This window comes from Hypanus sabinus, chromosome 6 (genome assembly GCF_030144855.1).
Source record: "Hypanus sabinus isolate sHypSab1 chromosome 6, sHypSab1.hap1, whole genome shotgun sequence".
Taxonomy (NCBI): domain Eukaryota; kingdom Metazoa; phylum Chordata; class Chondrichthyes; order Myliobatiformes; family Dasyatidae; genus Hypanus; species Hypanus sabinus.
The window spans coordinates 155,604,151-155,624,275 of NC_082711.1; the positions used below are offsets into that span (position 1 = coordinate 155,604,151).

At 37.6% G+C, this 20,125-nt stretch overlaps 1 protein-coding gene across 2 annotated transcripts in view; it reads left to right on the plus strand.

Annotated features, from left to right (window-relative positions):
* kiaa0753 (KIAA0753 ortholog) overlaps positions 1–20,125 on the plus strand; it is an 84,711-nt gene that overhangs the window by 39,261 nt on the left and 25,325 nt on the right. For both annotated transcript variants that reach the window (XM_059973268.1, XM_059973270.1), the window contains exons 10-13: positions 3,332–3,460; positions 4,426–4,515; positions 6,166–6,253; positions 16,433–16,516. In XM_059973268.1, the coding sequence (XP_059829251.1) occupies positions 3,332–3,460; positions 4,426–4,515; positions 6,166–6,253; positions 16,433–16,516 (391 nt within the window). The remainder of the gene's footprint in view (positions 1–3,331; positions 3,461–4,425; positions 4,516–6,165; positions 6,254–16,432; positions 16,517–20,125) is intronic.

Sequence of the window (20,125 nt, forward strand, 5' to 3'; positions counted from 1 at the left end):
ATGAGGGGAGATCTCATTAAAACTTTTCAAATGTTAAAAGGCCTAGACAGAGTAAAGGGTGTTTCCCATGGTGGGGGAGTCAAGGACAAGTGGGTACAGCCTCAAGATAGAGGGGTGTCCATTTAAAACAGGGATGCAAAGAAATTTCTTTAGCCAGAGGGTGGTGAATTTGTAGAGTTTATTACCACAGGCAGCTGTGGAGGCCAGGTCGTTGGGTTATTTAAGGCAGAGATTGGTAAGTTCTTGATTGGGCACGGCATCAAAGGTTATAGGTAGAAGGCTGGGAATGGGGTTGAGGAGGGGACGAAAGGATCTGCCATGATTGGTAGAGCAGACTTGATGGGCCAAGTGGCCTAATTCTGTTCCAATGTCTTATGGTCTTATAAGTTATTAAACTGAGGGGTCAGATACTTTTAATTTTGGCCCTTTTTATGACAGCTAAAGGAGTTGTAATTGCATGGCCCTTACATTAGCATGGAGTCTCCAATATGATATATAAAGATATAATTAGCCATTCTTTTTGATTTCTCCTTTATATTTACTTTTTAATTAATTCAATACTTAAATTAATTTAAGTATAAAAACTAATAAATTTCAATTCTCATGGCATTGGTAAGGAAAGGAAAAGTAGAATGAAATGTCTATATGACTGAATATGACTATAAAAGTGTATCTAGTTTGTAAGAAGGAAAATATTAACTAAACTTCACACTGATCACTAACTGAAAAGGGAGAAATTTTATTGAGGAATATGAAAATGACAGAAAATATATTTTTGACATTGTCAAAACATTTCTGGACATTAGACCACAATATTCTATTTTACCAATCTGTCTTAAATCTAGTTATTCAAAATATTTTGTTTTTAAAAGAGAGCATCTAAATTTGTTATTAAACAGTTATAGAGCTGTACAACATAGAAACATCGTTTGTCCCACTACATCCATGCCAACCTTATTGTTTCTCTTCACTAACCCCATTTGCCCTGCTAGGTCTGTATCTTTTTGCCTTGTCTATTCAAATGCCTGTCTTAAGTGCCTCACCCATGACTGTCTTCCTGTACATGGTTCTAACTCCATAATCAAGTTTGCAGACAACACCACCGTGATTGGCCTGATCAGAGGGGATGATGAGACGGCCTACAGGGACGATGTCCAGCACCTGGCCGCGTGGTCTGCTGTCAATAAGCTGGCCCTTAACACCCAGAAGACCAAGGAGATCATTGTGGACTTAAGGCATGCTAGGAGCTACATTCATGTCCCCATCTACATCAATGGAGCTGTAGTGGACCGTGTATCAAGCTTCAAATTCCTCGGTGTCCACATTTCCAAGGATCTCACCTGGTCCCTGAACTCCTCCATCCTGATCAAAAAGGCGCAACAGTGCCTTTATTTCCTGCAGAGCATCAAGAAAGCTCACCTCCGTCCCAGAATACTGACGGACTTTTACCGCTGTACCATTGAGAGCCTACTCGCCAACTGTATCTCAGTGTGGTATGCCAATTGTCCCGTATTGGACCGCAAAGCACTCCAGCGTGTGGTGAAAACTGCCCAGCGGATTATTGGCACTCAATTGCCCATCATTGAGAACATCTACTATGTGCTGCCTGGGCAGGGCAAAAAGCATTATCAAAGATGCATCTCACCCTAACTATGGACTTTTTACTCTCCTCCCATCTGGTAGGCACTACAGGAGCCTCCGCTCCTGCACCAGCAGGCACAGGAAGAGCTTCTTCCCTGAGGTTTTGACCCTGCTGAACCTCACATCACAGCGCTAAGCAGTATTGCACCCATATTGTACAGTCTCAGTACTTTTATATTTGTGTGCTGTAGCACTTACTTTTTATTCGCTGTTATTTTGTAAATAACACTATTCTTTGCATTTCTCATTAGATGCTAACTGCATTTCATTGGCTTTGTAGCTGTACTCGGCACAATGACAATAAAGTTGAATCTAATCTATTCTAAGTGTGATTTTACCTGATTGCACCATCTCTGCCAGCAAGTACTAGTTACCAACTAGTATGTGTACTTTACCCTCAGACTCCCTTGGAAGTTCCTTCCTCTCACCTTAAACCCATGCCCTCTTGTTTTTGATACGCCTTTCATGGGATAAGTGTTCTGATTATCTGCTCATCTATGACTTGTATAATTTTACATTCTCTGTCAGGTCATCTCTCTTGCCTCAAAACAGGCCCAGACAATTGAATCTCTCCCCTTAACTGAAGACCTCCAATCCAGCCAATATTCTGGGGAAGCACCTCTGCTGTTTCTCCAACACAGCACTTCCTTGCTGTGGTGTGGTGACCTAAACTGCATACAACACTCCCTCTAGTGTTTGTAAAACTGCAACATAACCTCCCACTTTTATAGCCTGTGCCTTGACCTAATGAAGGCAGGTGTGCCAGATGCCGTCTTTGTCACCCAATCTACCTGTGTTGCCACTTACATGGGAATGTCTCTGGATTTTACCGAGTGTCTCTGTTCATCAGCGCTGCTTAATGACCTACCATTTTCTGTACGTATCCTAGTCCTATTTTCCTTTCCCAGTGTGCATCATATTGCATTTGTTAGGATAAAATTCCATCTGCCAATCCTCCACATAACTCTATCTTCTGTATCGCAACCTTTAATAACTTGCCTTGCTTTGCCATTCTTTGTGTCATCTGAAAATTTCTAATCATTCCTCCTGCATTCACATCCAAGTTGTTCATGTATATCATAAACAATTGGGTAAATTATCGATCACAGAATGCTAATCAGATAAGCATCCTTCCACCAGTTCCCTCTGCCTCCTATCAGTAGGCCAACTTTGAATCTAGTTGGTCAGCTCAGCTTGGATCTCATGTGTTTTAACCTTCTGGTTCAAGGATCAGCATACCATGTAGGACCTTAATAAAGGTCATATAGACAAGCTCTACTAATCTGCTTTTATCAGTTCTTATCTTCTCAAAAAAACACAAATTAGTGAGACAGTATTTCCCCCCCAGGCAAAATCATGTTGACTATCCTTGATCAGCCCCTGTCTTTCCAAATGTACATGAGTCCTAACCCTCAGAATTTTCTTCACTAATTTATCTACTACTTGCCTTAGGCACACAAACCTGCAGTTTATTACCATCCTTGAATAAAGCAACAACGTGATTTATCCTCTGATGCCTCACATATGGCCAGCGATGATGCAAAAATCTGTCCTCAGCTATCTCTTTCCTTGTTTCCCATTCATTACTGTTCCAGCAGTGAAATTTATATTTAAATTATGCTATTATTGAATTTGTCTTTGTTATATGAAATACTTAATGCCTAATTTATGATCCCTTAAATAATTGTAGAATTCCACTGAAGAAACAGAAAACGAGATTGGGAGGCTGGATATCAACACCTGCAGACAGGAATCAATCTAGTTTGCTTAAAGAAGTGGAGCAAGAAAAGCAAAAAGTTGCAGGAACTGAAGCAATCAGGTGGGATTGCAGATTTCAGTGAAGAATATCATTGGGCCACATTTAAGGACCCTTCTATTGATTTTCTATTGCAGGTTGAACTTTTCAGTCATTATTCTTCAGCTGTTTGATCATTTTCTGTTTCATCAGTTCATATAAAGAATCTTAGGGATTTTTTTAGTTCTATAATTGATCTCTGCAATCCTTAACCATGTTCTTCAATACTTAGTTTATAATATTATCTTGAAAGTAGCTTTAAAGATTTCCTTTAAAAAATAAGACACATAGATCAGGTTTGCTAGGAAATGCAACACTAAAGGAACAAAAGATTAATAAATGGATCACTCATTACTTGGTTTGAATGTAGCTGCATTTTGGCACAAAACTTACATAATTGCTTGCAAAATATTTCAATTTTAAATTCAGTTTAAACTTCCCCCATCACGTTCATAACATTGAAGGATTCAGCCCAACTACTAAAATTTGCTGTTTACTTTGAGGATAGCTGTGGGAAATTGGGAAAATTTCATGAGCTATTTTGGCTGAGGGAGGAATTTTATTCCTCATCTGACTATGTTGCTACTGACCCACACTGCATGATGCAATGTGTATTATGTGGTGAACTATTGGGATAGGTATTGAAATTATTTCAGATTGTGTACCAGTTTTCTTTGTGCCATTTCTATATCTACAATACTTTGTTTTGCTTTTGAGAAAGCAGTTGAGACAAGTGGTCTTCGAACTAACATTAGTTGACAAATCATTATATCAACCAGTAACTACCATTTGTTTGTATGATGTGTTCTTTAAGAAGGTACATTACAATTTTAATACAAGAACATTGTTATCCTTTTAGTGGAAGATCGTTGCTAAGTTTCCATCCAGCTTAAGGGATGCATTTGACAGTTTAGTTGACTGTTCTTGCATGAAGGTTAATTATTCTTTGTAGATCACCCTTGTGGCTTATATTTGAATAATTATTTTAGACTGGCATGGCTTGACTCAGAAGCTGCCCGCAGGATGAGGGAACTGAATGAACTCTCCCAACAAGAAACTGACAGAATAAAGAAAATCAGGTAGACCTTTTACAGTTATTAATTTTGGTGTAGATGTCAATAAATGGCAGAAAGACCATCTTTGGATTTGCCATTGACTTTTAAGTGGAATAACAGGGACTTAATTTCCAAGTAAATTAAGTAAATAATTTCTAAGTGTGATATTGATCCAGAAATGGAGCAATAAAAATTGAACTTCTCTTTGAATATCCCCCAGGACTTTGTAAATGACATTATGGCAGGGCTGTCCATAACAAAATGTGAGATGGTTACACAAAGGAACAAGAGTATTTCAACAGCTAACTGACACAGTTGACTTGGCAGGAACTAATAAAAAATTTCAAGCATTAAAACTGATTTAATTCATCTTAAACTATAAGGTATAGGAGCAGAATTATGCCATTTGGCATATTGAGGTTGCTTTGCCATTCAGTGCTGATTTAAAAATTTTCAACCCCATTTTCCTGCCTTCTCCCTGTAACCCTTAACCTCTTTACCAATCGGGAACCTGTCAAATTCTGTCGTAATTATACCCATTGACTTAGCCTCCGCAGCCCGATGTGGCAACGAGTTCCACTGACTTACCAGCTGTGGCTGAAGAAGTTCCTCCTCATCTCCGTTTTAGAGGGATGTCTCTTTATTTTGAGGCTCTTGGATCCTTGACTCTCCTAATGGAAACATCCTCTCTAACCAGTCCTTCTAGTATTCATTATGTTTCAATGAGATCCTCCCTCATCCTGTTGAACTCCATGGAGTATAGGTCCATGTACATTAAACAGTCCTTGTGCATTAAGGCTTTCATTTGTAAGATCATTCTTGTAAACGTCTTTTGGACTCTCTTCAGGTCATCACATCTTCCTTGGACATGGAGCAGTATTTCAGAAGCAATCTAGTAATACATTACAATGCCCTAGTAATACATTCTGGTTTTTATATTCTAATCATCTTAAAATGAAATCCAGGATTGCATTAAGAACCTGCTCAACTTGCAGGTGATTCTAAACTAGACATTTAGAAGCATTTAAGTGAATTCCATCCATTGTTGAGACTTAAATTGGTCAATCATCTTTAAAGTTAAAGCATTTAAAGCACTTTAAATAAATTGCTTATTTATGTGTTCCTGTTTAGTGATTTTTAAAAGTTTTAAAAAGTTGTATAGATTTAAAATACTTATCAAAAGTTTTCAAATTTTAAAAATTAACTTGTCATTCAGACCAAGAGGAAAAGCCTCTTATAGTGTACTGTATACCTTGGGGAATGTAGGAAGTAAAACTGGGGGCTTCACAGCAGGTTCCCTATGACCTGCTGAACTCCATAAGGACTTCAGCACTGGATTGAAGCTTGAGATCTGATGATGATCAAATTAAAGACAGTAGCTTCTGTACTTGTGATCTGATGTGCATATAAATCTGGAAATTACTGACAGCAGTGAGACAAACACTGGCATTATGCTATTATTTCCCCATAAAATTCAAACTATTAAAATGCTTGTGTAGAATTAATGGCTGAACTTCTAGATTGGATTTCATGAGACATTTTGTTCAATTATATATCAGATTCAGTTTCCAGCTAATTATATTTTTACAGGGCATAGTTAGAATATTCTGACTGTAAAATGTGACTTTATATGATGGAAAAAGATGATTATTTAAATGAGTATTTCTTGTTTAGATCTGAACTTGCAGCCCCTGAAAACTGGATTGAGAAAGCAGAGGAGGAAATACGTGAGAAGCTTCAGCCCTTGCTGGACAAAGCACAGGTATCAGATATTTAATTTCTTAGACAGACTTGGAGCTGAACTTTTTAAAATTGGACCAATTGTTATGGTTTGAATATTCTGACTTTGCTTTTGCTCTTGTCACTTTCACTCCTGTCAAAATGCTACTGAAATTATTGAGCCTGTCATTTGATTATACTATGTGGTCTTGGCCCGAAATGTTGACAGCGCTTCTCCCTATAGATGCTGCCTGGCCTGCTGTGTTCCACCAGCATTTTGTGTGTGTTGTTGTTATGTACTGTTAGGTTTGAGAGATGCAATTCTGTATGCAACAAACTCAAGACTTGAACTTAAATAAAATCAGTTCTTTTTGTATGTAGGTGAGTTGTTGAAGTGAGATTAGGAAATTGGATTAATATGCTCGCCAATTGGTTCATAAAAGAAATATAATTACAACAAATGTCCATTCTGCTGAGAAATAGAAATGACAAAGAAGATATGATTGATGCATCATTAATTGAAAAATTAAGTATTGCATTAGTTTAAAGGAAGTTTATAATGTTAACAAGAAGAGGAGTAACACTGAAGATTTATGTGAGTTTTTATGACAGCAGTGAATTATATTGTAATACCCTGGTTCACATCTTTACTGCTATTTTGTGGGCATTTCATTTAGCAGCTCTGTAAGAGCAGTTTGTTCTGCGTTCAGCCTGTTTGGGTTATTTTTGAAGATAAGGGATGATGTGGAATGTGTGCCATCCAATTAGCGGGAGGTTTTCTTGGTGAGGGACAATAAGGTTGGTCTTGGGCTTGTGTTTGGTGGGAGATGGAGAGAGAAGACGCTAGGGAGAACTGGTTGTAGTTTACGATCCGGTGGGAGACCCGTTTGTTCGAGATGGATTGCAAATGACGTTTGGAAGGTGGTGTGTGCTTTCACGTAGACCGAAGGCCCAGCATGGGAGCGACAGAGAGGTTCAAGATGAGCTCCAACTTGTTCTCATTTCACTGTTTAGTTGGAATGGGCCCTTTTTGTTATTCTTTACTAACCCTTAAGATTCATAAATACAATTTTTTAATTGTATGCAGTGTATTGTCTTATTTTGTGGCACTAATTTGTAACAGGGTAGTAAATTACACAGCATCCACACAAACATGGGGTTTGGAGTGGGACAAGCTGTCTCAATCTCATGAGTTTTGCAGGACTTGAGAGTGTTTTCCCTAGACTTACGCAGCCATGGAAACCAGGGTATTTCAATATTTAAAAAACTAACAAGCAAGGAAACTAAAATGGAAGTAGGAAGAAATATATAAAATGTTTATAGTTTAAAGTCTGTATCTATGTACAAAGGAAAGGCAGTAAGGCTGAGAGTGTATGTGAGACACTTAGATGCAGAGGAAGAAAAAAAATTATAAGGGGTATAAGGAATTAGGTGAATTTTTTTTTTTTGTTTTCAAGGCTTTAATAAACCAGAAGAATTGATGGACTTGGTGTTAAATAAGATTGAGAAACTTTTTAACTAGGCAAAAAAATAGTGGAAAAATTGAAGGAATGAAACACCTACAAATCTCTTCTTTTCTTTTTCAATCTTTTTATTAAATTTCATATATAAAGAAAAACATAACATAATATTAAATAGGTTATAAATGCACAAGGCTTAAAGTTAAATTAGTAATGAGGTAACCATATCTTATTAAAATATCATTAAAAAATTTGTGCAATAATCAATCAAACCTATATTGATTATACATGAAAAATAATAAGAATAGTCACCAATAGAAAAAAATATATAAAAATGCAAGAAAAAATGTATATTAAAAAAAATAAACCTAAACTAACATGGGCAATAATAACAGTTTATATGTACATGATAGTGTCAAAAACTCCGGAACTCCATACCAGAACAAGAATAAAAAGAGAAAAGGTCTGGAAGAGGCCAAATTAATTCATATGAAAGTTTCTTCAAATTTAATTGATGAATCGAAAATAGTACTTCTAATTTTTTCTAAGCTCAGACAAGAAATAGTTTGAGAGAACCACTGAAACGTGGTAGGAGGATTTACTTCTTTCCAATTTTGTAATATAGACCTTCTGGCCATTAATGTTGCAAAGGCGATCGTTCGTCTAATTGAAGGGGGAAGTCGACTACCATTCTCATTTGGTATACCAAAAATTGCAGTGATAAAATGAGGTTGTAAATCAATATTCCAAATTGAGGAAATGGTAGCAAATATGTCCTTCCAATAGTTATGTAAGGTGGGACATGACCAAAACATATGGGTCAATGAGGCCACATCTGAATGACATCTGTCACATTGAGGGTTAATATGAGAATAGAATCGAGCAAGCTTATCTTTAGGCATATGAGCTCTATGTACGACCTTAAATTGTATTAAAGCATGTTTAGCACATATAGAAGAAGAATTAACCATTTGTAGAATTTTTTTCCCATTTATCTGTTGATATATTATATTGAAGTTCTTTTTCCCACTCTTGTTTAATTCTACCTGATATTTCCGGTTGTATCTTCATAATCATATTATAAATAAAAGCCACTAATCCCTTCTGACAAGGATTCAAGGTAAAAATCATGTCTGAAAAATCTATCAAAGTTGAATTGGGAAAGGATGGTAGAACTTTATATAAAAAATTTCTGATTTGTAAATATCTAAAAAAATTAGATTTAGGTAACTTAAATTTGTTGGAAAGTTGGTCAAAAGACATCAAACTACCTTCAGAAAAAAGATCACGAAAACATATTATACCTTTCCTTTTCCATATGCTAAAAGCTTGATCTGTTAAAGAAGGTTTAAAAAAGAAGTTAAGTAAGATAGGGCTATCAAGAACAAAGTTTTTCAGAGTAAAAAACTTACGCAATTGAAACCAAATTCGTAATGTGTGTTTGACAATAGGGTTGGATATCTGTTTATTGAGTTTAACTAAATCAGCAGGAAGAGAAGAACCAAGAACGGAGAATAAAGAATATCCTTGTGCATCATTACATTCTAAATTTACTCACTGTGGGCACAATGGTGAATCCAAATCTAGTTTCCAATATATTAAGTTTCGAATATTATTCGCCCAGTAGTAAAATCTGAGGTTAGGTAAAGCTAAACCACCATCTTTTTTAGATTTCTGTAACTGTCTTTTACTTAACCTGGGGTTTTTATTTTGCCACACAAATGAGGAAATTTTTGAATCAATGTTATCAAAAAAAGATTTAGGAATAAAAATTGGTAAGGCTTGAAATAAATATAAAAATTTCGGTAAAATCATCATTTTAATAGCATTAATCCGACCAACCAATGATAAAGATAAGGGAGACCATCTAGTAGTAAGTTGTTGAATTTGATGAAGCATAGGTAAAAAATTCAATCTGAATAAATCTTTATATTTCTTGGTAATTTTTATACCTAAATAAATAAAGTTATCAGTAACAACTTTAAATGGTGTCCTGTCATTCAATAAAGTTTGCGCATTTAAAGGGAATAATCCACTGATATCCAAATTTAGTTTATAACCAGAGAAACTACCAAATTGAACCAACAAGGATATAATAGCGGGAATAGACCTATCAGGATCAGAAATATATAACAACAAGTCATCAGCATAAAGTGATAACTTGTATAACTTCTCATTACGGGTAATACCAAAAATATTAGGAGATTCACGAATAGCAATGGCTAGAGGTTCTAATGCGATATTAAATAATAAAGGACTTAAGGGACAACCTTGTCTCGTACCACGAGATAATTGAAAAAAAGAGGATCTGTAATTATTTGTAAGAACAGAAGCAACAGGTTTATAATATATTAATTTAATCTATGATATAAAATTAGAACTAAAATTAAAATTTTTCAAGGCATTAAATAAGTATGTCCGTTCAACTCTTATCAAAAGCTTTTTCAGCATCTAATGAAATAACACATTCTGAGGTTGTGGGTGAAGAAGTATAGATTATATTAATCAATTTTCTAACGTTACAAAAGGAATACCGGTTCCTAATAAAACCAGTTTGATCTTCTGAAATAATCTGTGATAGTATCTTTTCTAACCTAATAGCTAAAATTTTTGTAAGAATCTTAGAGTCTACATTTAATAGCGATATAGGGCAATAAGATGCACATAAAGTAGGATCCTTATCTTTTTTAAGAATTAGAGAGATAGTAGCTTCATAAAAAGACTGGGGTAATCTCTTCTTAGTAAATGCATCATTAAAGATTTCACACAACCAAGGGGAAAGCAAAGAAGAAAAAGTTTTTAAAAATTCTATAATATAACCATCAGGACCAGGAGCTTTCCCTGAATTAATTGATGAGATAGCCTCTCCTACTTCGGCCATAGAAATAGGAGCATTGAACAAACTTCGATCTTCATCTGTCAGTTTGGGAATATTCAAATTGTTAAAAAAATTATCCATCATGGATAGATCACTGTCAAATTCTGATTGATATAAAGATTTATAAAAATCTTGGAAAGTATTATTAATTTCTTTATGATCAGTAGTCAAATTACCGTCTTGTTTACGAATTTTAATAATTTGTCGCTTAGTCGAAATAGCTTTTAATTGGTTAGCTAACAATTTACCAGTTCGATCACTATGAATATAAAATTGAGTCCTGGTCTTAATTAATTGATTCTCAATTGAAGAAGATAATAATAAGCTATGTTCCATTTGAAGCTCAACTCTCTTCTTATAAAGTTCTTTGGTAGGAGTCACGGAGTAAATCTTATCAATTTCTTTAATTTTATCCATCAATAGAGCTATATCTAAATATCTTTGTTTTCTTTTACCAACGGAATATGAGATAATTTGTCCATGGATAAAAGCCTTAAAAGAGTCCCAAAGTATTCCTCTGTCAATCTCTTCGGTATAGTTTGTTGAAAAAAACAAGTCAATTTGCTGTTTTATGAAGGTGATAAATTCTGGATCTTGAAGCAAAGTAGCGTTGAGTCTCCAAGATCTAGTATTAATGGAAGAGTCCGAAATCTTGATAGATAACTTCAAAGGTGCATGATCCGAAATGGCAATAGAATCGTATTTACAATCAGTAACATCTGTTAATAAATGATGATCAATAAGGAAATAATCAATTCTAGAATAACTATGATATACATGTGAAAAAAACGAAAATTCTTTATCTTTAGGGTTCAAAAACCGCCATATTTCAGTAATTCCCTAATCAACCATAAAGGAATTAATAAGTAAGACTGATCTATTTGGAAGAATTCAAATAGGTTTAGATCTATCCATCAAAGGATTCAAACAACAATTGAAATCTCCACCCATTATCAACATATATTCATTTAGATTAGGAAGGGAAGTAAATAAACGTTTAAAAAATTCAGGGCAGTCAAAGTTTGGAGCATAAATATTAACTAGAGCCACTTTTCTATTAAAAAGTGAACCAGTAATCAACAAAAATCTGCCCTGTGGGTCAGAAATAATTTCATGATGTGTAAACGAAATTGAGGGGTCTATAAAAATAGACACACCCCTAATTTTGGCGGTACAATTCGAGTGAAATTGTTGACCCTTCCAGAACCTAAATAAGTGTTGATTATCCTCCCTCCTAATATGGGTCTCCTGTGCAAAGATAATATTAGCATTTAGTCTATGGAATACTTTAAATATTTTTTTACGTTTAATCGGATGATTTAAACCATTAGTATTCCAAGAGATAAAATTAATAGATTTATCCATCATGCCAATATTAATTGTATATATCATAAAAGGTTAAAAAGACACATAACCCATAATTCAGGAAGAAGGAAAAATGATTCAGGAGCAACCGGAGAACATGACTCCTCAACAATATTAATAATTTAAAGTCAGCCCATAAACTAAAGCAAAAAAAAGCAAAAGCGTGAAAAAAGATCCCTACCCCCTCCCCCAACCCCTCGAAAAAGAGCCAAGCGGCAGGCACTCGAACTAATACTAATATTACCCCCATTTCAAGATGGCAACTTCATGAAAAGATAAAAAGAGACTATATAACACCCAGATTTAAATACAGGGTTGCAAAAAAAAAGGATATATATCAAACAAAATGAAAAAAAGTAATATAATAAAGCAAAAGATCATTAATAAAAAAGGATAAACATTAAAGTTTGAAAAAGTGTAATATGCCTTTTAAAAAAAAGATTCCATATTCAAATACAAAAAAAATGACGTTTCAAAAGCAAAGACTTATGGGAAGAAGAAGCGACATTTTGAAAAAACCATATTACAAAATATAAATGTAAATTCACCAATCTATTAAAAAAAATTTTTTAAAAAAAGGTTATCAAAATAGGATTGAAAAAGGATTCAATAATCACTTCCATTATAAAAAAAAGGTCCAAAAATCCAAAACATTCGTCCCATTTTCAAGTATAAGCAAACAAATAAACGCTTACGGAAAGCAAAGTCTTATGAGAAGAAGAAACGACATCATCTTTAAAAAAATAAATCGTTATTACAAAATATAAACGTGTATATCCAATTCAGAGAAAAAAAAATTGAGAAAAAAGACATTATAGTAAAATTAAAAGAGCATTTATAAACCATGATAATAAAAAAAAACAGGTCTACAGACCAAAGTAAAAAGCTATAACGCAGCTTCATAAGTTAAAGCCCAAAACGAAATGGCATCTTCTCTCCAAGAATTCTTCGACATACCACATAGTTCAACTTATACTAGAAGATCGATATTCTTCGACGAATTTCTTTGCATCTTCCGGAGTATTAAAGAAGTGCTGACTGTCGTCACTCAACATAATTCTGAGATTCGCTGGATATCTTAAAACTTGTTTAAATCCAATCGAATGAATCTCTGCCATCACTGGTTTAAAAGCGATTCTTGCTTTCATCACTTCAAATGAATAATCTTCAATAATACGAAACTTATTGTTTCTGTGAGAAATCGTACCTTTCTGACGAGCTAATCGGATTAAAAGCTCTTTCTCCCGAGGATAATGGAGGCCAACAATCACAGCTCGTGGCTTGTCGCTCGAGATCGAAAATCTCGAAACTCTGTGGGCACGATCAATAGTAGGTTTAGCCTGCAAAGCTTCAGCGCCAAAAACTTCCCATAATAAGTTAGAGAAAAATTCAGTTAAGTCACCAGACTCAACTTTTTCGGGAAGCCCGATGATTCGCAAATTCTGTCTGCGAGATCGGTTTTCAAGATCGGTGATTTTAAACTTATAATGCTCTACTGTTTTAGCAGTCGACAGTACCTTCTTCTCCAATGTTTCAATTGTACGTATTTTTTCACAAATTAACTTTTCAAGAGCCGCGAACTTTTCTTCATGCCGTTCAGTATCTGCTGCCTGCGATTAAAGCTTGGTATCAAGCGATCTAACGACTTCTTCAAGTTGAGACATTTTCGCAGTAAGCTTATTTTCCAAACTTGGAAGTTTAGTATCCAGAAGGTTAGAAATTGCCTCAAGAGATAAAGGCTCTTTAGACGATTTCTTAGGTGCAGACATTTTAAGTTTGAAAAGATTAAATCAAGTATTATTTTAGAAAAGAAGTAAATCGTAAGTATCAACCCATGTAATTAAGTACAAAAAGATTTGATTAAAGGGTGATTATAGTTTAAAAAATGAAGAGCGCCTAAAAGGCAGATGTCTACGTCGCCATCTTGAAACTCCGCCCCACAAATCTCTTGGACCTGATGGCCTTTATTGTCTGGTTCTAAAAACTGCCTACTTAATAGTGGTGTTACAGATATTCCTAGGTTGTAGAACTACGATCGAGGTTGCAGAGACTGTAAATGGAACATTATCCAAAAAAGGAACGAGAGCAGAAACAGGGAGTTATAGATCACCTAAGAAGTGTTCGGAAACTACTGAGATGTTTGATTAAGGAGATGGTAGCAGCGCCTTTAGAAATTCAGAATCAGGCAGCATCAGTATTTTCTGAAAGAGAACTCTTTATTTATCAAATATGTTTTTGAGTATGTGATTAGTAAAGAGCTTGCTTGCATCATTGGGTGCTCTCTTTAGTTACCTGATGAGGTAACCGTCGCCTTTGGCCAGGAGCAGAATTCATCAGGTGGTACCCAACCTTCACAGTGTTTCAACCCTTAACCTCTACACTCTGCAGCTGGTGGATTAGCAGTGGTGGCCAAGTCACTGCCCATCTGCTCCTGACTTTCAGCTCACCTCTTTGCACCACCTCTGGGAACTACAGCTTCCTTCCCACATCAACCCTCATCTCCCATGATTTGCCAGTTTGTAGCAGATTGGATTTAGGCCTCTTTGATATGACTGGTGTGGCCCTCTCAGTGATGAAAGTGACTGCCCTGTTTGCTTCTTTGCCAGCTGGTCTCTGTTTTTTACACCTCTCTCGCTCCAGTGTGTCAGCAAGGGGCAGAAGGACCTCGTCGTGAATATAGGAACTATGGATATAGTTATTTTTTGGAAAGGCATTTAATAAGTTACTATACAAACAACAGTTTCATAGAAATATGGTTTGGGGATACAAGTGTAAAATACTGTCATGAATTGATTCAAAGACAGAAACTAAGTATAAATGGATCCTTTAATGACAAGCAACAGTAGAAAGAACAGCAATGGTTATTGAGCTGTTTTCAGTCTACATGAATGACTTGGTTTTAACCACCTTGGCTGACAACAAAAAGCTGGGTGGGAAAGTGAGCTATGAGGAATATGCGGTGGGTCCAGGAGGACAAAGAGAATGCTGACAAGAAGGTGTCAGGTAGAGTACAATGTGGGAAAATGTGAGGTTATTCACTTCAGAGGGAGTAAAAGTGCAATTCTCTTTTAAGTTGCTATTACTAAAGTTAGGCTATGCTAACTAGGGTTTAGAAAAATACTTATTCAAACATGCAAGATCATAAAAAGGATTGGCAGGCTACAAGCATGTTCAGCTGCATAGTTACTCTGACAGTGGACTTTGAGCCAGTTGCTCATTGAGCATTTGGGGTAAAAAGCAGGAAACTTGAGCCATGGTATTGACAAATTAATTATACATTACTGTCGAAACACAAAGGTGCTAAGAAACAATGACAGATAAAAATGTAGATGGCTAGGTTAGTAAGTTTGCAGATGATACAAAGAATGGTGGCATTGTGGATAGTGTAGAAAATTGCCAAAGATACAGCAGGATATAGATCAGCTGCAAATATGGGCAGACAAATGGCAGATGGAGTTTATCCAGGCCAAATGTGAAGTGTTGCTCCTTGGTCGGTCAAATGTAAAGAGACAGTACACTGTTAAGGGCTTAACAGTGTTGATAAACAGTGAGATCTTGGGGTCCGAGTTCATAGTTCCCCAAGAGTAGCTATATAGGTGCTGGGGTGGCTTAGAAATCATAAGGCATGCTTGCCTTTATTAGTTGAGACACTGAGTTCAAAAATCAGCTTTCTATTCCCCATTATAGAAAGGAGATCGAGCCTTTGGAGAGGGTGCAGAAAAATTTTGCCAGGATGCTGCCTGGATTAGACGGCACATATTATAATGAAAGGGTGGACAAACTTGGGTTGTTTTCTCTGCAGTAGCAGAAGCTGAGGGGAGATCTGGTGTTTATAAGATTATGAGAGGGATAGATACAATAGAGAGACAATGCCTTTTTTCCAGGATTGTATGTCTAATACCAAAGGGCTTACACTTAAGGTGAGAGGGGATGTTCATAGGAAACGTGAAGGTGAGAGTGGTGGGTGCCTGGAATGTACTGCCTGGTTTGATGGTCGAGGCAGATACTTTTACTATTTTTAAGAAACGTTTGGATAGGTACATGAATATGAGGCGAATAGAGGGATATGGAGACTGTGTGGGCAAAAGGGATTAGTTTGGCTGGCCATTTGATTACTAATCTAATTGGATCGGCACAACATTGTGAGCTGAAGGGCCTTTTCCTGTGCAGTTTTGTTATATAATAGTATGAGTTATGTAATTAATTGTGTATGCCTAGTTTTTTGGAAGTGTTTTATGTCTCTGTCAATGTGCTCAGCTAGGTTAATCAGAGTTTTAATGATGCTCCTCTCTCCATTGCACTCAATGGGGATTGCAAATTTCTTGATTCATCTTTGGTGGTAGCAAAAAAAATGCCATGGAGGATGTGTTTTTTGCCCTCTCATGGTTGTCACCTTTGGAGGCCCAAAAAGTTTCCAAATTAGGTACAGCACCAACATAAGTATATGAGTGACTATTTCTGAAAAATGCTTGTGAAAAACTTGTGTCAATCTAAGATGTAGATTCTTTCCATACAATAGGTCATCAGTGACTCTTGGGAGAAGAAAACTCGGCATAAAGAGTCTTCACTACAACAACAACTATCATCAAAAGTTGCTGATAGGGTGAGAAGTTTGAAAACAAGTGATTTTGCACTACCAAGTAAATTTTGAACTTAAGTAGAACAGTTATCTGGGTTAGATTAAATAAATCATACAATGTCAAATGTCTTGTTGATGAGCATGGATTTACTTTAAATATAATAGTTTATCACAGTAAAGGAAAACTGATAACCTGCTATGTGATTGATTGCCGGCAACTGCTCACTCGTTCACCCAGAATTATGAGCTTGGGGTCCAGAATACAAGTGGGATATGCAGCCAGAGCTGGGTATCCAGACCGGGGGTTAAACCTGGCATTGGGTCTTACAATATTAGGAGTTAAGAACATGGGTAAATTGTGTTATGAATTCCCGTAACTGGATTACTTACCAGCAAAGATAGAGAGGTCCGTTGAAGTCTGATGGTACTATTTTTAAAAGTCTTTATTTATAAAGGGGCACAAAAATAAGATTAATACAAACATTCAGATAATATACGTCATCAATACTCAATCTAAAAGTGCAGGTATAATAATAACCATCAACAAGAAATAGCTCGATCGTTTGTCTAGGGGATAATATATTGTCCGATAGAAATATAAAAGTCACTCAGTTCCTGCAGGTTTCAGCCTTTGAGGACCGCTGGGTTTTCACTTGTTGGAGAGAGAGAGATTTGTGAGAAAAGAAACTTGCCCAGGTCTTTTATGAAGCAAATCCGTTGAATCAGGAAAGTTGGTTCCCCATTGTTAGTTCAAGAAAATCGTTTCTGTGGTACCCGCCGCCAGCCCCCAGGCGAGGGAACCAAACGCACGTGGCTTCCTTCAAATGGCTTCCCGCTACTACAGGATCGTTAGCGTTTCTTCTGGTGCGTCTGAAAGGGGTTGTTCCCCCAGACCCTCTTTTATACTTCCTCACGGGGTCTCAGATGTCAATCAGGTTGGGATGATGCAATCCCTCTCTCAACTAGCCCACTTTGCCCGAGGGCTTGCACGTAGCATAGTCCCCCAATCCACAAACGTGGTCTCCAAAAGACAATGGCCAGGTCTCTCTCATTTCCTGGGTCCTCTGAGCCAGCCCAATAATGCTCTTGTGATTCTCACAAAGGAGGGGGCTCCCCCCCGCCCCTTCGGCCCCTCAGAGCTAAGGTGCATTCATAACACCCCCTTTTTTCAAAGCGTTTTCACCAGTGGTGAAATGAAGTAGTACAGAATCCTACAGGGTTTTAGAATCTAACACAATACAAAAGTTTTTTTTTCTTTTTTACAGAGTAATACAGTGATATTCAATTCAGCATCTAGATAAGCAATCCGCTAGCACATTATCACTTCCTTTAATATGCTGTATCTTAATATCGAACTCTTGCAGCATCAGACTCCAACTCAATAACCTCCTGTTTTTATTTTTCATATTGGCCAGGAATACCAACGGATTGTGATTGGTATAGACAACTAGGGGTTTTTGCGCTGGACAAATATACACTTCGAAATGCATTATCACCAACACAAGTGCCAACAATTCTTTTTCCATGGTAGAGTAATTCCTCTGGTGTACATTGAACTTCTGAGAGAAATAGGCTACCGGGTGCTCCACTCCATCCCCTGCTTGCTGTAAGAGGACTGCTCCTGCAGCCTCATCACTCGCGTCCGTCGCCAAGGAGAAGGGTGCTAACAAATCGGATGCTTTTAACACTGGGTGATAGCACAATATGGCTTTTAACTTTTCAAAAGCATTCTGACAAGAATGGCCCCACTCAAATTTTTCCTCCTTCCATAGGAGTTTTGTAAGTGGGAGAGCAATATCCGCAAAATTTTTGCAGAATTTCGAATAGTATCCCACCATGCCCAAAAACCTCCTCAGGGCCCTTTTATTGTAGGGTCCAGGGACCTCATAAATAGCCTGTACCTTCGTCTGCACAGGAGCCAACTGCCCCTCTCCCACCACATACCCCAAGTATGTGATCGTGGCATGACCAAATTCACTCTTCATGAGGTTTACTGTAAGTTGGGCTGCCGACATTCGTGTGAACAGAGTTTCTACAGCCTCCAGGTGCTCCCCCCAGGTGTCATTCCAAACTACCACATTGTCAAGATAAGCCTTGGTATGGGTTAACCCCTTTATCCCCATGTCTATCATCCGCTGAAATGTCCCTGGTGCATTTTTCATCCCAAACGGCATAACGTTGTACTCGTACAACCTGGATGGGGTGACAAAGGCTGAAATCTCCCGAGCCCTGTCCGTCAAAGAAACGCACCAGTACCCCTTTAACAAGTCAATTTTAGTAATGTACCTCGCCTTCCCCACTTTATCAATGCAATCATCCACCCTGGGGATAGGGTAAGCATCTGTCTGGGTGACAGCGTTGACCTTCCGGTAATCAGTACAGAATCTTATGGTACCGTCTGCTTTCGGGACAAGCACGCAAGGAGAAGCCCACGAAGAAGAGGATTCGCGGATTATCCCAGCAGCTAGCATATGTTCAATCTCCTTTTCTACTAACTGGTTCTTTTCGGAATTCATCCAATAAGGGGCCTGTTTTATAGGCTGGGTTGAGGTAGCTATCACATCATGTTTCGTCTCACTACACCTTGGGACATCTGGACATAAGTCTATGCCGGTTAATGAGCTGTATTACCTGCTCCCGCTGTTCAGGCTTTAGGTGGCTAACTTTATCTGCAAGGCTTGCCAATACAGCACAGTTCTCCAATCGGGTGGGTACTATACCTATCTTTTCAAACCGCTCTAGTTCCTCCTTATCACCCCCTGATCAGAACCTGATCGGTTTTCATGGCTGCACCGACCACCGCGGGGGTGGTTTCATGGTACCCTTTCATCATGTTCACGTGAACTAACTGGGTCGGTTTTCGCCGATCGGGGGTTTCAATCACGTAATTCAGCGAGTATTTTCTTACGCACTGTATATGGTCCTTGAAACTTCGCCTGAAGTGGGTGGGTCAGTACCGGGAAAAGGACCAAAACCTTGTCGCCTACGTGAAACTCTCGCTCTCTCATTTTTGGGTTATACCACTGGCTCATTTTTTCTGGGAGCCTTTAAGGTTTTCTCTTGCCAAGGCGCATACTTTATGCAGCCTTTCCCGGAATTTCAGAACATAGTCGATCACACTGACTTGAACGGTCGGGCTAGACCACTTTTCTTTCAGTAGGGTTAGAGGTCCCCTGGGCCTGTGACCGAAAACGAGCTCAAACAGACTTAACCCCAATGAGCCCTGGACTGTATCCCTTACGGCAAATAACAGAAGGGGTAAGGCCTCATCCCAGTCTCGAACGTTTTCCTGACAATAAGTTTTAAGCATGGTCTTTAGTGTAGCGTGGAATCTTTCCAATGCTGCTTGGGATTCCGGATGGTATGCAGAGGCTAGAATTTGTTTGACCCCTAGCTGGGTCATCATCTGCCGAAATGCTCTGGACGTGAATGTACTCCCCTGATCCGACTGTATCTCCTTAGGCAGCCCAACTGTGGTAAAGAATTTAATGAGAGCCTTCACCACCACAGAGGTCCTAATATTCCCTAGAGGCACAGCCTCTGGAAATCGTGTAGCGGCTCACATCAGGGTCATGATATACTGCCGTCCACACGCAGTCTTTGGTAAGGGACCCACAAAATCCACAATGATTC